Source organism: Zootoca vivipara, chromosome Z1, assembly GCF_965207765.1.
Source record: "Zootoca vivipara chromosome Z1, rZooViv2.hap1.1, whole genome shotgun sequence".
In the NCBI taxonomy this organism is placed as follows: Eukaryota; Metazoa; Chordata; class Lepidosauria; order Squamata; family Lacertidae; genus Zootoca; species Zootoca vivipara.
In genome coordinates, this window is record NC_142583.1 from 6,772,901 (window position 1) to 6,788,920 (window position 16,020).

At 44.8% G+C, this 16,020-nt stretch overlaps 1 protein-coding gene across 22 annotated transcripts in view; it reads right to left on the minus strand.

The window, feature by feature from the left end:
• The window catches only part of PROM1 (prominin 1), a 104,528-nt gene that overhangs the window by 36,457 nt on the left and 52,051 nt on the right, over nucleotides 1–16,020 (minus strand). For all 22 annotated transcript variants that reach the window (XM_088658098.1, XM_088658081.1, XM_088658117.1 and 19 more), the window contains 5 exons: nucleotides 15,499–15,562; nucleotides 12,951–13,040; nucleotides 8,452–8,669; nucleotides 6,886–6,960; nucleotides 4,813–4,876 (listed from right to left, as the gene is read on the minus strand). In XM_088658098.1, coding sequence (XP_088514224.1) covers nucleotides 4,813–4,876; nucleotides 6,886–6,960; nucleotides 8,452–8,669; nucleotides 12,951–13,040; nucleotides 15,499–15,562 — 511 coding nt within the window. The remainder of the gene's footprint in view (nucleotides 1–4,812; nucleotides 4,877–6,885; nucleotides 6,961–8,451; nucleotides 8,670–12,950; nucleotides 13,041–15,498; nucleotides 15,563–16,020) is intronic.

Genomic DNA, 16,020 nt, shown 5'->3' on the forward strand with positions numbered 1-16,020 from the left:
CCGCTACAGCGGGAAGGTAAACGGTGTTTCCGTGTGCTGCTCTGGTTCGCCAGAAGCGGCTTTGTCATGCTGGCCACATGACCTGGAAGCTATACGCTGGCTCCCTCGGCCAATAATGCGAGATGAGCGCGCAACCCCAGAGTCGGTCACGACTGGACCTAATGGTCAGGGGTCCCTTTACCCTTTAATAGTAATAAAAACAGTTAACATATGCAAACACTGCATAGCCCAGTTTACCGCTTTCTTTCTCTACCCAGCATTGGGTGGGACCGCAAAACAGGGAGATTCACTGTGGGCTGAGATTTGTATCTGGAAGTAACAAGTAATCAGGACCCATAGAGGGAGCGCTGCATTAAGCCCCACCTCAGAAAACGGAAATAATGAACACTGGCTGCTTTTAAATTCCTAACAATTTCAGTTGGTCTGTGCAACAAACATGATCAATTTCATCCCTAATGCCTACACAGCAGCAGCAGATATTTTTAAAGCTATCTAATGCCACTTTGTTGGGAAAACAATATCATGCAAAAGGAGTATAAGCACACTGTTTAAAGTTCCTAGGATGGAAAGAATGGGCAACCGTGACTTTCAATATGCATTAAAAGTAATTTTGAATTTTAAAATCCAACCATTGTGTCAACCTATGCCAAAATGAACCCCGTTCAAAAATTTAGTGTCTCTACATGAAATCTTAGAGTACACATCCCCCCCAAATCGAGGTATATCTCTTTTCACTGAAATAACATGCCATAATCATTCTGTTTGAGAAGTAAAGTACCTGGGACAGCTCTCGCCTATTTTATTCAACTGCATTGAAACTGTTGTAAGCGTGGGACACAAGTCAGACCAAGTGTGAAGACAGACAGACATATTTAAGGAGAAGTGTAGAAGATGAACACCAGTCAATCAAAATCCACCTGTCTTCCAATATTTTTGTATAACACACGTGTGTGCGTGTGCACCTGTGACATGCATTCAATTTGTCACTTTTAATGAAAAAACCAACATAAATAACTGGGAAACTGCTTTAGGGACTGAGTTATATTCATATCAACTACAACTGGTTTCCCCCTTTTAAAAATCAACCACCTGGAAAATGGCACACAATGTATGTTTTTCAGAAACGGCCACTTACCCAGTAAAGGGGTGGGGGGCAGTTGCGACCCAGCATGGGGGTTTCCCCTCCTCCTGAACCCACGCCATATTTGCCCCGACCATTGGCACCTCTCCCCGGGCCGCCACAGTGCCTGCTGGGTTCCCACCAAATCCAGTTTTGAAATTTCTGGCCAATCCATGGCGCATACCTGCCAAGTTGCTGTCAGAGAAATAAGGGACCGGGCCGGAAATAGCAGACCGGAAGTAGTGCTGCCACCATTTTGGAACTGGGCGGAGCATGATCAGAAGTGACTTTTGATGCTGCTTTGCCCAGTTTCAAAATGGCCACCGCAGCAGAAGTCGCACTGCAGCCATTTTCGAACTGGGCAGAGCAGCATCAAAAGTCGCTTCTGAGCATGCTCCGCCCAGTTCCAAAATGGCCGCCACGCCAGAATAAACCGGGAAAAAACAAAAAAAGCTGGAAAAACTGGGATTTCCCGGGGAAAATGGGAGACTTGGCAGCTATGTCATGGCGGCCTTGGGGGACGGCCCCATCGGAGCAGACTGCGTTGGAAGAGGATTCACTCTGCTCCAAGAGTACAAAAGGGGGGCAGAGCCACTCTCAGCTGCACACTTGGCCCCAGAGCATCACCCAGTCCACCCTCTAATCTTATTTTTTTGCAGGCTAACCTTTGCTTTCCAGGCACGTGGGCGTTGCTATGGTCGTACGATGGTTGCTGTCTTCAGAGCCGGGAAGGAATTTCCCCTGCTCTGCAGGTTTTGCCTCCCATAGCAATTATCAGAACTTTGGGGTTTAGACCTTGGGCGGAATCCTTTAGTCAAACACCTGAAGAAGGGGTGAAGTGGTGACTCACCTGCTTCCTGTGGCGGCGATAACGGGGTACCCCGTTAGAGGGGTCATGAGGGTAGTCTCTGTCCATGAGCACACGGTGGAGGGGCCACAGAGCTACCCTCAGCGATTTGGGAGGGACCAGCTGCATAAACTCGCGTTTTGCGTTGGTCCCATCAAATGCTAACTGACCCTGTCATGCCTCAGACCCCCAGCCCAATACCTCTCACAAGGCACCTGAATTCAACAAAGCTGTGGCCATTTTAATCCCACATATATGTTGTTGTGTCTTTTCCTTTCACCTCCTGGGGCAGGGGGTGCTGGGTCTGGGTTCGCAAGGAGTCAACCTCTGACAGGAGGGCGTTCCACAGGGTGGGTGCCACTACCGAGAAGGCCCTCTGCCTGGTTCCCTGTAACTTTGCTTCTCGCAGTGAGGGAACCGCCAGAAGGCCCTCGGCGCTGGATCTCAGTGTCTGGGTTGAACGATGGGAGTGGAGACACTCCTTCAGGTATACTGGCCCGAGGCCGTTTAGGGCTTTAAAGGTCAGCACCAACACTTTGAATTGTGTTCGGAAATGCACTGGGAGCCAATGTAGGTCTTTCTACTTCCAACGTTGTTCCCACTGTTCTATACATGTTATGTCTGTCTTCACCCAGAACTGAACAGTTTCGAGTCCCAATAATTTCAATGGGAAGAATGAAAACAATGGAGCTTCACAAGCTTAGTTTTGTTATAATTCTGCCCTTTGCTTTTACTCCCCTACTCAGGTACAGGAGCATGAAGATTTTTTTAAAGCTTGATGCATATTAATAGTAACTGAGAAATAACGATCTTGCTTTGAAAGTCCCCCAGGTTGAAAAATTAAGGAAGAACATGACATTTTGAAAAAAACACTTGGCATTTCTTGATGAGTTACATACTGTGGATTGCTTTTTGCAAACTTACAAGGTACAGCTGGTTATATGGGTAGAACAGGTCCACAATGCAAGAATAAAAATTGAGAGAGATTAATAAATATTTTCTCACTCTGGGTACACCAACACTTGCCCATCTGGAAAATGCTAGCATGTTAGCTATTTTAAATGTGCTTGAGGGCTTAGTTCTGGAACATTTATGGCTTAGTGCAGAGCTTAACTCAAAAGGAAGACACCTGCAATTATTAAGAGATAGTCTACATTTCTTCAGGTTTTATCTGTGACATGTATATCATTTCTAAACGTGCCTACTTGTAAACAGTGTTATGCCTATGGCACCCATGTTCCTAAGCTATGAGCCCCCTCTTGCTAGAAATGGACAAACAGTCTTGCATTTGTGTCCTAAAGAACATTTGCCACCAGTTCAACTCTCAGAGAGTGCTAATGCCAGCCCTCTTTTGCTGCTGAGGCAGCCTCTCCTCTCCAGAGCAAAGCAATAAAGAAGTCCCTAGGCCTTGGGGAAGAGAAACAGAATAGGAGGTGTCAGAGAGGCTCCAACAAAGATTGGCATGTCCCCAGCAGGCTACCCATTTTGCACAGAGTGCCATTTTTCTCCTGTGAAATCCTGGGGTTGCCGCCTTCCCATTTTCTCCAAAGTGAGGGCTGGAGGAGAGGTAGCAGCCGCTAGACAGCATGGGGTGCAAGAAGAATTGAGGCAAGGAACCTCCTGGAAATGGGCTATGTCTGCCCGTATTACACTCCCAACCATTTGAGTACCCCCACATTAAGAACTTTTGAGTTCTCCTCCCATCTACATTCATGGTTAGCTTATGCTATTTTTATTATGAAGGTTGACCTCTGGCCCCTGGACCACTATCTAGAAATCAGAATGGCCAGTGAAAATGTAGAAACTTGCTACCCATAATTTAAGGGATCCTACACTAAGACTGAATACCAGTGCTAAGCCATTGTGGGTTTTTTGGGGGGGTCTTATGTCAGTGTATAAAGATGGGGGGAGTATACCTCACCACTGCCACACCGCAGTAAGATCCTTATACTGTACAGTGGTACCTCGGTTTAAGAACAGCCCTGTTTACGAACTATTCGGTATATGAACTCTGCAAAACTGGAAGTAGTGTTCCGGTTAGTGAACTTTACCTCGGTCTACGAATGGAAGCCGAATGGTGGAAGGGCACCGGGAGGCCTCATTAGGGAAAGCGCGCCTCGGTTTAAGAACGGTTTAAGAATGGACTTCCGGAAAGGATTAAGTTTGTAAACCAAGGTACTACTGTACTCTTCTTCCAACCTTCCCTCTCTCCCCTCTCACATTACCCATGTTCCTTCTGCTACTTGGCACCCAATTGGGTGAATTGCCTTCACCCAAAGAGTTCCTTGGTCTCTCCCTACATTGTATGGACACAGTCAACACTCTTAAGCCACATTTTGGTCCCCCTTCCCTTCATCTTATCAACAGAGCCTCACTTGTGAGTAGATTAGACTACGATTTCCTCTCCTAGCTGGGAGAGTGTTTTAGGTCATGGCATTCCACTGCTCCTGGGTCAGCTACTAAGAAGTCATGGCTGGATTAGGGACTCCTCCACAAACCACCCATCCATCTCTTCCTTCTTCTTCCCCTGGAATGAAGCCTTTGCCATAGCCTTGATGCAGTGGAGATCTCCCTCAACCCACCGCAATCAAGGAAATGCTCTTATTCAATAAAAAAGTACTGTAGTCAATATTATGATTAAGCATTACCCCAAATCAACTGGGATACTGCCTTGGAATGTCACTAGGTATTTAGAAATGGAGATGAGCAACCTATATTTTAATGGCTTCTCTTTAATAGTTCTGATTTACTTCCCTAAGTAAAAAATAGATGATACTAAAATGATAGCTCACGTCAATAATTTTAACCAATCCAGTTGGAGAACCAATTATCTCATCCTCCTTACCTGATAAAATGTTCCTTGTCTGATTGAGCACCAAATCAGGTGTATCATTAAATGCTGCATAACCCTGGAATAAAAAAACTGAGATGTCCAACAGTGTCTTGACAACAAAAGACCAGTATGCTTATTTCTACCTTTAAAAGGGCCACACCCAAAAGGTTTATAGCACCACATTTTAAAGTTAGCTTGTTACAAAGGAAGTTGGGCTAACCTGCAAGCTGGGTTTATTCTATTAGACTGTACCATGAGCTTTCATAGCGCTGATGCACATTCACTATATGCCTGGTTCACGCTACCAGTGACAGCCTTTCCACGGTGGAGAGAACACCTCTCTCTCCTATCAGACACTTCAAACCATGTGGAGACCTCAGTTCTCACACAGATGCCTAATCACACAAATGACATGTGCATGCTTGCTCTCCCAGCACGTTTTCACAGTCGCGTGGGTGGTATCACATGAGTAGACATCATTATGGAATACTTGGCTTACACATTCTTGGCTTACCTTCCAAGTCCCGGACTGCAGAATCCGGGACCGGCAGCCGTGTGACACTGGAAGTTGCGTCGACGTAACTTCCGGTGTCGCTTTGCCCTTCTATGGGCACCAAAAATGGCCGCCGCCGGCTTCGAAAGTCGCTTGTACGCATGTCAGGAAGTGCGTCGACGCAACTTCCGATGTCGCTCCACCCATCTATGGGCACCAAAAAATGGCCGCCGCCGACACCGGAAGTCACGTCTATACTTCCAGACATGTGTAGATGCGGCTTTTGAAGCCGGCGGCGGCCATTTTTGGTGCCCATAGAAGGGCAAATCGGGGAAAAAAATGGCCGCCGACAGGAGAAAATAACGGAGAAAAATGGGAGACGAAGTGATACGGGGGACCACTGGGAAAAGGTAAGTAAAAACGGGGTTTTCCCGGAGAAAACGGGGTACTTGGCAGCTATGATTCTTGGAGGTGTGCAAAGATGCCCACTCTTCCCCACCGCATGTGAACTGGGATCATGCTTCTTTGAAGAATCTATGAGCTTCATTCCCCTGAACTGCCTGTGTATTATATGTGTCACAGAAGGGGGTGGGCTACTCCCGAGTAAGCACTCCACACATCCTCTGGATTTTCAGAGTTTTATTGTTGTGCATGCTATATACAGTGGTGAGATGTCTCAAATCATGTCTGCTCTGCGTGGGGCAGAAGCCCACAATGGCGTCTCGCGAGCTCTGACCCCCCTTTTAAGACTGGGCATCCAAACGTCCCTCCTCCTTGCTCTATGGGTCCTCCGTGGTCCCAAACCAGGCTCCTGGGGTGCCTTTCTACCTACCTCCTCCCTTCCAGTCCCTGCTGAAGCTAGCTCCGCCCCTGCTTCCCTGCTCCCAGCCTGGAGCTGAGCCTCCAGGACTCTGCAGAGCCCTGGACCCTTCTTGACCACTTCCTGTTCCTGGTTTTCCCTCCCAGACTTGCTGCTCTCGCTGCTGCTCTCCCAGCTGGTAGAAGTAAGCAGAGTGGGCTGCTCTCTACAAGCCCTCTCTCTTACAATAGGGAATGCATATTTTTGCTTATATGTATTATGGAAATGTCCGTCAAGCTGGCATGCCTTGTTGCAACCCATGGGGGGATTTCAGAGATAACTTAAGAGGCCTAGCAATTGCACTGACGCTCTAAACATCAAGAGAAAGGCATCCACAATTGTGTCTGCCCTGCCCTGCACATCCCTTGTCTGAGGGTGGGAGATCTAAATGCATCAGACTTCAGGACTGATGCTATGTATCAGAGCAGGTAAAACAGCCCCAATGTAGTTTTATTTTATTATTTTATGTACGCCGCCATGGGAGTCCTTCTGAACCAACAGGTGGGATAGAAATTTAATAAATAAGGCATGCCTCCAATTTCACTTTAGGAAAGTGTAACATTGGCACAAAGGCTGCGCACCCCCTCTTGTCTTATGTGCCTTGGTACACAAAGATACTCGGAGCATCTATTTGCTGACACATTTTCTTAAGGCGCAAAATTCGACAGCTTCTTGAGCACCAGGTGTGATCCTGAAATTAGAGTAAATGGATTTATACCTTCTAGTAACATACCTTTTGAACAAGACTAGAGAGGTCTGTTTTAAGGACCTCATTGACTTTGACAAGTTGAGCATTCACTCCCGGCAACTGAAGGGAAGAAAAGAGATGTTAAAGTTTGTTTTAGTCTGTGCATCATTTGTTTAAAGTCAAGTCTTCCTTTGTTCTTTGCATCATTTGTTCAGCTTCACTGTAATTCCCAATATCATCCTGTGGGCTTTCCTCTCCCGCAAAAAATGGTTAAATAATGGCAAACAACAACCAACCTTCCCCTACAATATCCAGGCCCTGATTATCATTGGGCATGTTGTGTACTTGGCAGCTGAGAATACATTCATGTGCTGCATGTGCTGAGAATACATTCTAAAATACGATCCCAAGTCTGCTGCAACATGGAATCACAGAATTTTAGAGTTGAAAGGGACCACGAGGAATCTTTTGCAGGAATCTTTTGCCCAACATGGGGCTCAAACCCACAACCCTGAGATCAAGAGACTCATGCTCTACCGACTGAGCTATCCAGGAAGAAAGGCTCCTCAGCAGGCAAATCAACATGGAAGAGGTTTCTAAAGGGTGTAGTGTTTTTAAGGAGGTACTATGCTGGCCTAGGTCTCACTGATTTGGTAAACCCATGTCTGGGGTGTACCACATCAGATTGCAAATAGGGGCTCACATGAGTTTTCCATAGCTGCCAAGTTCTCCCTTTTTTTAAGGGAAATTCCCTTATGCTGAATAGGCTTCCTCGCGAGAAAAGGGAAAACTTGGCAGCTATGGTTTTCCTGCACATAGAAAACATTCCCCAGTCAAGGAAAAACTTGCACATCAGAGAGAAGACAAAATAAAAAAAATCCTTCCAGTAGCACCTTAGAGACCAACTAAGTTTGTCATAGGTATGAGCTTTCATGTGCATGCACACTTCTTCAGAAAGCTCATACCTATGACAAACTTAGTTGGTCTCTAAGGTGCTACTGGAAGGATTTTTTTATTTTGTTTTGACTGCATCAGACCAACACGGCTACCTACCTGTAACCAGAGAGAAGGTTAGACAAGAACCACCCCTACTCATCAGCACCTTATTTTCCACGTCCCAATGAGCATTTTTGTTTGGAAAGGTGCTTGGTCACATGAGGCCCTACCTTCAGTCTGAATAGACTGAGTGAACTGACCTGAACTCTGTAACCATCATCAGAAGCCCTTCTTCATGTGCCTGCCCCATGAGAGGTCCGGAGAGCAGCAACATGAGAATGGGCCTTTTCTGCAGTGGCTCCGCACTTGTGGAAGGCTCATCTCTTGCCCTATGCCTCCATTATACATCTTTAGGTGCCAGGTGAAAATGTTTATAGCCTTGCCTTTGGGCTGATTGATATTCTATGGCCTTATAAATGTGTTTGTGGGAGGTGGGATTGTTTTGTTGTTCCAATTTTTTATTAAGCATTTTGTGTTTTTATTTTGTACTTTGATGCCGAAGGGTGATGTGCAAATTCATTCATTCATTCAATGGCCAGAAAAAAGGCTGACTTCTGAGTGAGAATTCGGCCACTGAGAAGAACTGGTGGAATGTTGATGGAATATCTCCCTTACCTTGCTGAAGTTGGCATTGATGTTTAGCTGATCTAAGGAATTCCTGATGACGTTGCAGGTGGATGACGCTTGGGCAGCTGTGCAAGCTGAATCCCCGAGTGTGTTGATCAGGTGCTCTTTAACATCCGTCAGGTTGGCATGCAGCTTCTCGGTGCCCTCCTGCAGGACCTCCACAGACACACTCACGTTCTCCAGAGCCTCCTTTGTTTCACGAATAGCTGTCATGATTGAATTAAAAACAAAACAAAACAACACCCAAGAACTTTAGCGGTATGGTAGGGTTGCCGTACGTCCGGGGAAACCTGGACATGTCCTCTTTTGGGGGGGCCAACATTCCCATCCGGGTGGATTTTTACATTTTAAAGGAAATGTAAGGGTTGGGGTTTTTTTAATTGGGGGGGGGGTGTTGGCTCAGGCTTGGGCAGTTTGGGCTGGGGCTGCTCCACATGGCACAGCCGTTGCCAGCCCGAGCTGGGGAAAGAGGCACGCAGATGCAGCGGCTCCGCGCGCCTGCAAATCTCTTTCCCCCAACTCAGGCTGTCCTCTTCTTTGCTCTCCAAGATATGGCAACCCTACCAGATGGCTTAGGCACCAGCTTTGTGCATCATCTAGCAACACAGAAAGGACTACTACCAGATCAAGGTACCAATACTGCAATTAAGAGGACAATACAGTTCTAAAAGGAGGAGCTTGAAATTCACAGGCCACATTTGTTACCAAAGTCCTCTAATCATGTTCTATCACTAGAGCCCCGCTTAGCACCAGCTTCTCCAGGACGGCCATTTACAAAGCAAGTACAGTGGAACCTCGGTTTATGAACACCTCGGTTTATGAATTTTCGGTTTATGAACACCGTGGACCCATCTGGAACGGATTAATTCATTTCCCATTACTTTCAATGGGAAAGTTCGCTTCAGTTTATGAACGCTTCAGTTTATGAACAGACTTCCGGAACCAATTACACACATGCTTCAGTTTATGAACGCTTCAGTTTAAGTACTCCGCAGACCCGTCTGGAACGGATTAATCCACTTTCCATTACTTTCAATGGAAAAGTTCGCTTCAGTTTATGAACGCTTCAGTTTAAGTACTCTGCGGACCGTCTGGAACGGATTAATCCAGTTTCCATTACTTTCAATGGAAAAGTTCGCTTCAGTTTATGAACGCTTCAGTTTATGAACAGACTTCTGGAACCAATTGTGTTCATAAACCGAGGTACCACTGTAAGGGATAGTAGACTGGAGCCTCGAGACCCTCGCCTGAATTTGTCTGCTGGCAAGAATACTTGCCCTGCAGTTTTCTGCTTCTTGGTTGCTTGCCAAGTGGGGCCAAGCAAGCTCTTTTCAAGGGCAGTTGAACAAGTTCAAGAGCCTCTAAATGCCAAACAAGCTACAATGTCTACTTCCGCTGAAATAAACATATTATTACAAGCTACGTTTATTGGAATCAGAAACATGAACAACCCCTTTATATCCATATCTAATATCTATTCCATAATTAACCACTCACTGAACACATGAAACAATGGTTTGAAGTGTGTTTATAAACTATGGTTGTGTTAATCACCATAAACCATTCTAGCCTCTCTGGTTGCAAAGTGACAGGCAAGTCTCACTTCCTTTGCATGCCCTCTGGGATTCGTCCAAAAAGAAATGGTTTCACTGGACATTTCACAATATTAATCGGGGTTAAAGCAGCAAGAAGCCATGATTGCCATCAACCATTGTTAAGCGTCGTCTATTGTCTGCACCAGGAAAAACGTGAAGCAGGGAAACAACACCCCCCCTCCCCCCGATTTTTTGTTACCCTAAAATTATTTCCCCCCTCCCATTCCTGTTCATACAATTTATTGCCAGCCAAAACCCAACTTTCCTACTGCAAGAGAAACACAACCAGCACTCTTGCCTACTAGCTAGCTTGCCATTTCCGGTACTCTCATTATCCATATAGAGTCGTACCTTGGAAGTCAAACGGAATCCGTTTCGGAAGTCCATTCGACTTCCAAAATGTTTGGAAACCAAAGCGTGGCTTCTGATTGGCTGCAGGAAGCTCCTGCAGCCGATCGGAAGCCGTGGAAGCCCCGTCGGATGTTCGGCTTCCAAAAAGAGTTCACAAACTGGAACACTTCTGGGTTTGCGGCGTTTGGGAGCCAAAATGTTTGAGAACTAAGCTGTTCAAAAAACAAAGTACTACTGTATCTGCTATGCTGAACTGACGCTGTAAAACAGAACTTTCCAAACTTTTCACGTTAATGAGATGCATCATTTTGCGACACAGTAATGCAGTTTTACTAGCAAATCAGAGGTTAAACTAACCTCTTTCCAGCCCTGTGAGGAGTGCAAGGAACATTCACACGACACACCCACACACTGCAGCTGACACACAAAAGTGTCGCGACATACAGTTTGGAAAGCTCTGGTGTACAAGTTATTATCCACAGAATACAAGTCCTATAGCTTCAATCCACAGCCTGCTTACTCCAGATCAGAGTTATTTCGCAGAGTATATTAGCTATAGTTTGCAGCTGATAACTGGTTAGCCTTTGCTTCTGGGATCCATCCTATGGACCCAAAACAATAAAGGGTTGAACACAATGGAAAGATGACCACGAAGCAACTGCACAAGGGGGATTAAGCAAGGAAGACATTTAACACGAGTCATTTGTGATATTTTACCTTTAATGGCCCTTTCCACTTTGACTTCAAGACAAACAGAGAAATAAAGCAAAGAGTGGAGGATGAGAAAAGGTTTTTGTGAGGTATGCAAACACAGTTGCCAACACACAGCAAAATAATAATAATCATAAAGAGAAAGAGATGCCTCTCCATTGACACAGAACCATTTAAGGTATCTTGTACCAGGACATTACCTTCATACAGAAAAGAGGTTAATTTCAGCCTCGGTCCAGTATACCCAAAGGAGCGTTTCCACCCCCCATCGTTCTGCCCGGACACTGAGGTTCAGCGCCGAGGGCCTTCTGGCGGTTTCCTCGCTGCAAGAAGCCAAGTTACAGGGAACCAGGCAGAGGGCCTTCTCGGTAGTGGCACCTGCCCTGTGGAACGCCCTCCCACCAGATGTCAAAGGAAAAAACAACTACCAGACTTTTAGAAGACATCTGAAGGCACCCCTGTTTAGGGAAGCTTTTAATATCTGAAGGACTATTGTATTTTAATATTTTATTGGAAGCCGTCCAGAGTGGCTGGGGAAACCAGCCAGATGGGCGGGGTATAAATAATAATATTATTATTATTACAGACCATGTTTGGAACTATGTTTTTGGCAGCAGAACCAGGTCTAGGAACATAAGCATCCAAACACCTTGAAAGCGTATTGTCCAAAACCATTTTGAAGTCTGTATTGTGATATTGGTTTCATAATTTTTTACCTGGCAATATATCACAAGTCATGATTGTGTGTGTGTGTGTGTTGCGCAAAAATGACGGTGTGGGAAAACCCGTGAAGCCAGCCAATGCCTCTTCATAGCTCCATCCTTATTTCAGACATTGTGATATATCAATATATGGTAACGTTTAGCTGGTGATAAATCGCAGTGTTGAAAACCAGATGTCGCCCAGCCCTAACTTTTCCTCCACCCACCCCAAAACTGCCATTATTGTTATTGTTCTTTGAATTTATATACCACCCTAAACCCAGAGGTTTCAGAGCGCTTTACCCAGTGCTTTTTTTCCTGTGGGGGCATGCAGGTGTTTGCATACGCCTAAACATTTTGTGAATCTCTGTACTTTTGTCCATATTCTTTTCCAGATTTGAACTATAAAATGGTGATTTTCTTGAGTCAAAATGAGAGTACCCCCAAAAAAATTTTTAGGGGAAAAAAAAGCACTGGGTTTAACCCAGGCACCCCCAAACTGCGGCCCTCCAGATGTTTTGGCCTACAACTCCCATGATCCCTAGCTAACAGGACCAGTGGTCGGAGATGATGGGAATTGTAGTCCAAAACATCTGGAGGGCCGAAGTTTTGGGATGCCTGGTTTAACCCATGATGTGACAGTCACACCTCCAGAATCCCATTGGGGGGGGGGGAAGTGAGGAAAGGTTAAGCAGCCACACACTTTGACTAGAGGCCAAAGAGAACAACAATTACCAGACCTTTAGAAGGCATCTCAAGGCAGCCCTGTTTAGGGAAGCTTTTAATGTTTGATGGATTTCTGTATTTTAGAATTTCTGTTTTGTTGGAAGCCGCCCAGAGTGGCTGGGGAAACCCGGCCAGATGGGCGGGGTATAAATAATAAATTATTATTATTATTAAAAGTTTAATTTATTAAAATAAATAAATGGCCGCCTTGTGGATTTTTAATCCTAAGGGACTACATTACGAACACATAAAGAAATATTTCGAAGTGCATGCATGGGCTGCCATTCAACCAACTTGGGAGCCTGGGGAGCATGAAATGAGTTGATCCCTGCTGTACTGCAGAAGCATCCATCAGAACTTATGAAGTGGACAAATGGATTGGCAATGACAGTGGTCTCTTTACCTCCTGCCATGGTTAGGGCTCCATCGAGTGCAGGGCGCACCTCCTTTGCCAGCTGCTCTTGGACTCTTCTGCCAAGCAATGGCCCAACATCTGTTAGAAAAGGACACAGGGAGAAATAATCCGATCGAAATGGCTCCTTGATACAGTTGGGCATCACCAACATGGCATGCAAGGATTAAATGCTAGTGGACTGGACTAACACATTTTACACTGCATAGAGCTGGTGTCTTTTATATCCCCCCCCCTAAAAATCCAAGAATAAAAACTGGAAGCAGGAAGAGCGCTGTCCTTTGATTGCACTGGATTTAAAAGTTGCAGTGCTATTTGTAACCATGACACAATTTTGCAGTCGATAGATAGTTGAGTGCTGGGTGCCTTCGTATCGTCCTCATGCTTTTTGAGATAGAAATCATTGAAAAGCATTTCTTCCTCCTCTTTCTGAAGAGACCTCCTAAGCTAAAATGACCCACCTAGAATATGATAACTGCCAGTACATTAGGACTTTCAAGGAACAGTAGGTTGCAAAGGCAAATTTTCCTTTTAGTGTTATGTCCAAAAGAGCCTTTGCTCTAAAGAGAAACTATACAAACAGACCTCATATTATTGAAGCATGGCAGTTCAGTTGCTCATGGTCACCCTATTTTTAGGTTTGAGATCATGAAGATCAAAAGGAATAAAGACAGACACCTCCTCCCTGTCCTGAGGTCTTTGCCACCTTGAAATTTGGGGGAGATCTCATTTCTCCTCCGGCAACTGCATGTTCCACTTTAGGGAAGAATGTCTTTATTTGGAGAACCATTGTTTTATCCTGCAATGTGGATGCAAACTATGAGGCTCTTGTCCATGGTATATAACCCAAACTCCCTCCCTAAAGATGTTTACCTGGCATCAGTCAGAGTTAACCCGATTTCCCTGTGTGATTTTAATGGTTTTAAGAAAATCTCTTTACTAGTTTCTAGCAGTTTTTTGCTGCTTTTATCCCAACGGTTTTATTGTTGTTTATTTTAATAGGTGTTTTTTAACGCTTGCAAGTCACCTTGAAGATGCTCATATAAAATGGCAAAGGGTTTGCATTCTAAATTCTAATAAATGATAAAAAATACAGTAGCTAGTGGTTCTCTTCTGCTTGTTATCTAGCATGAAAAATATCCATGCATACACTCCATTCCAAGAGCTCAGGTATGACTTTCATGCTGTGCTAGAGAATTCCCCAAGGAACACACAGAGAATCCCTTCTTTAAAAAGCAGCTAAGAATGTACATTTCTAGCTGAACCTGAGCATGACTAGAGCAAAGCTATGCTAATGTTGTTTCATTATAATTGGTGGTATTCAATGTTAGTCATAGGCAGAACAGACTGACGGGAATCGATGGACTCAAGTCACTTTATGTCCAATTTGTTTTCAATGGGTTTACTCCAGGTAACTCAGCTGGACATTACCCAAATAATTTTTCTTGGTGTTTAACATAATCCACTTACAACCACAAGTTTGTTTCAGATCTTGGTAATAACTTAGGTTCATTTTGTTAACACATAAACCTGCTATTTAATACTTCAGTATTTCTTAGGAGAAGAAATAGTATTTCTTAGGAGAAGGGGACGTCAGAGGACGAGATGGTTGGACAGTGTTCTCGAAGCTACGAACATGAGTCTGACCAAACTGCGGGAGGCAGTGGAAGACAGGAGTGCCTGGCGTGCTCTGGTCCATGGGGTCACGAAGAGTCGGACACGACGAAACGACTAAACAACAACATTTCTTAGTTATTACAGTGGTACCTCGGTTTATGAACACAATTGGTTCCGGAAGTCTGTTCATAAACTGAAGCGTTCATAAACTGAAGCGAACTTTCCAATTGAAAGTAATGGAAAGTGAATTAATCCGTTCCAGATGGTCTGCGGAGTAAGCGTTCATAAACTGAAGCAAACTTTCCCATTGAAAGTAATGGAAAGTGGATTAATCCGTTCCAGATGGGTCCGCGGAGTACTTAAACTGAAGCGTTCATAAACTGAAGCATGGGTGTAATTGGTTCCGGAAGTCTGTTCATAAACTGAAGCGTTCATAAACTGAAGCAAACTTTCCCATTGAAAGTAATGGAAAATGAATTAATCCGTTCCAGATGGGTCCGCAGCGTTCATAAACCGAAAATTCATAAACCGAGGTGTTCATAAACCGAGGTTCCACTGTATAACTTGTACAGTCGAACCTCTACTTACCATCGCCTCTTCTTATGGTCGTTCCAAGTCGTGACCGCGGCAAACCCGGAAGTAACCGGCGGGTTTGCCGCCGTCCACGCATGCGCAGAAGCGGGCAATCGCTGCCCGTGCCTTCGCACAACGGTGCCTCTCCCAGCAACCTGTTTTGACCTCCAGGCGAACCTCTGGAATGGATTATGGTCGCAAATAGAGGTTCCACTGTATTTAGAATTTATACGATGTATTTTAGCTGTAATGCTTCCATATTTCATTCAGGGAGCTGAGACTGAGAGAACAGTGGTATCCCTAAGGAAAGTTTTATGTACTCCAATGAAATGCTGTTGATTATACTTACTATTAAGGTCAGAAAGTGCTTTCTTCTTGGTAGTGTCATACTGACTCACCAAATAGTCAATTTGCTGCAAGATAAAATGATTAATAGTTTAAATGTTACTCTTAAACATAAAGAAGAACACACCAATACATATAAGCAGCAAGCTCCTTCCTACACTTCATTCCATTTTGGGACAAGGTGTTCTCTAATGTATGTACTAATTAGACAGCCTTGATTATTCTGTTGAGTGGCTTTCTGAAAACCTGAAGAGGAGGGAAGAAATCAAGTACAACTATAGGTTTGGCTTCTATAAAAATGTTGTACCACAAAACAACCAGTCTGATCTTGGAAATGCATTGCGCAGTCAGGCGGAGTCCCCCAAAACCCTGGGCAGCCCCCGAGCGGAATAATGACACAAGACCACGTTTGATGGGATTAAAATTGGCCACAACTTTATTAAAATTCAGATGTAGGAAGACCTTGGCGCAGGCATTGGGCGTATATCCCTCCCAGCCCCCAGCCGGGGGTGGGGTAATTTTCAGG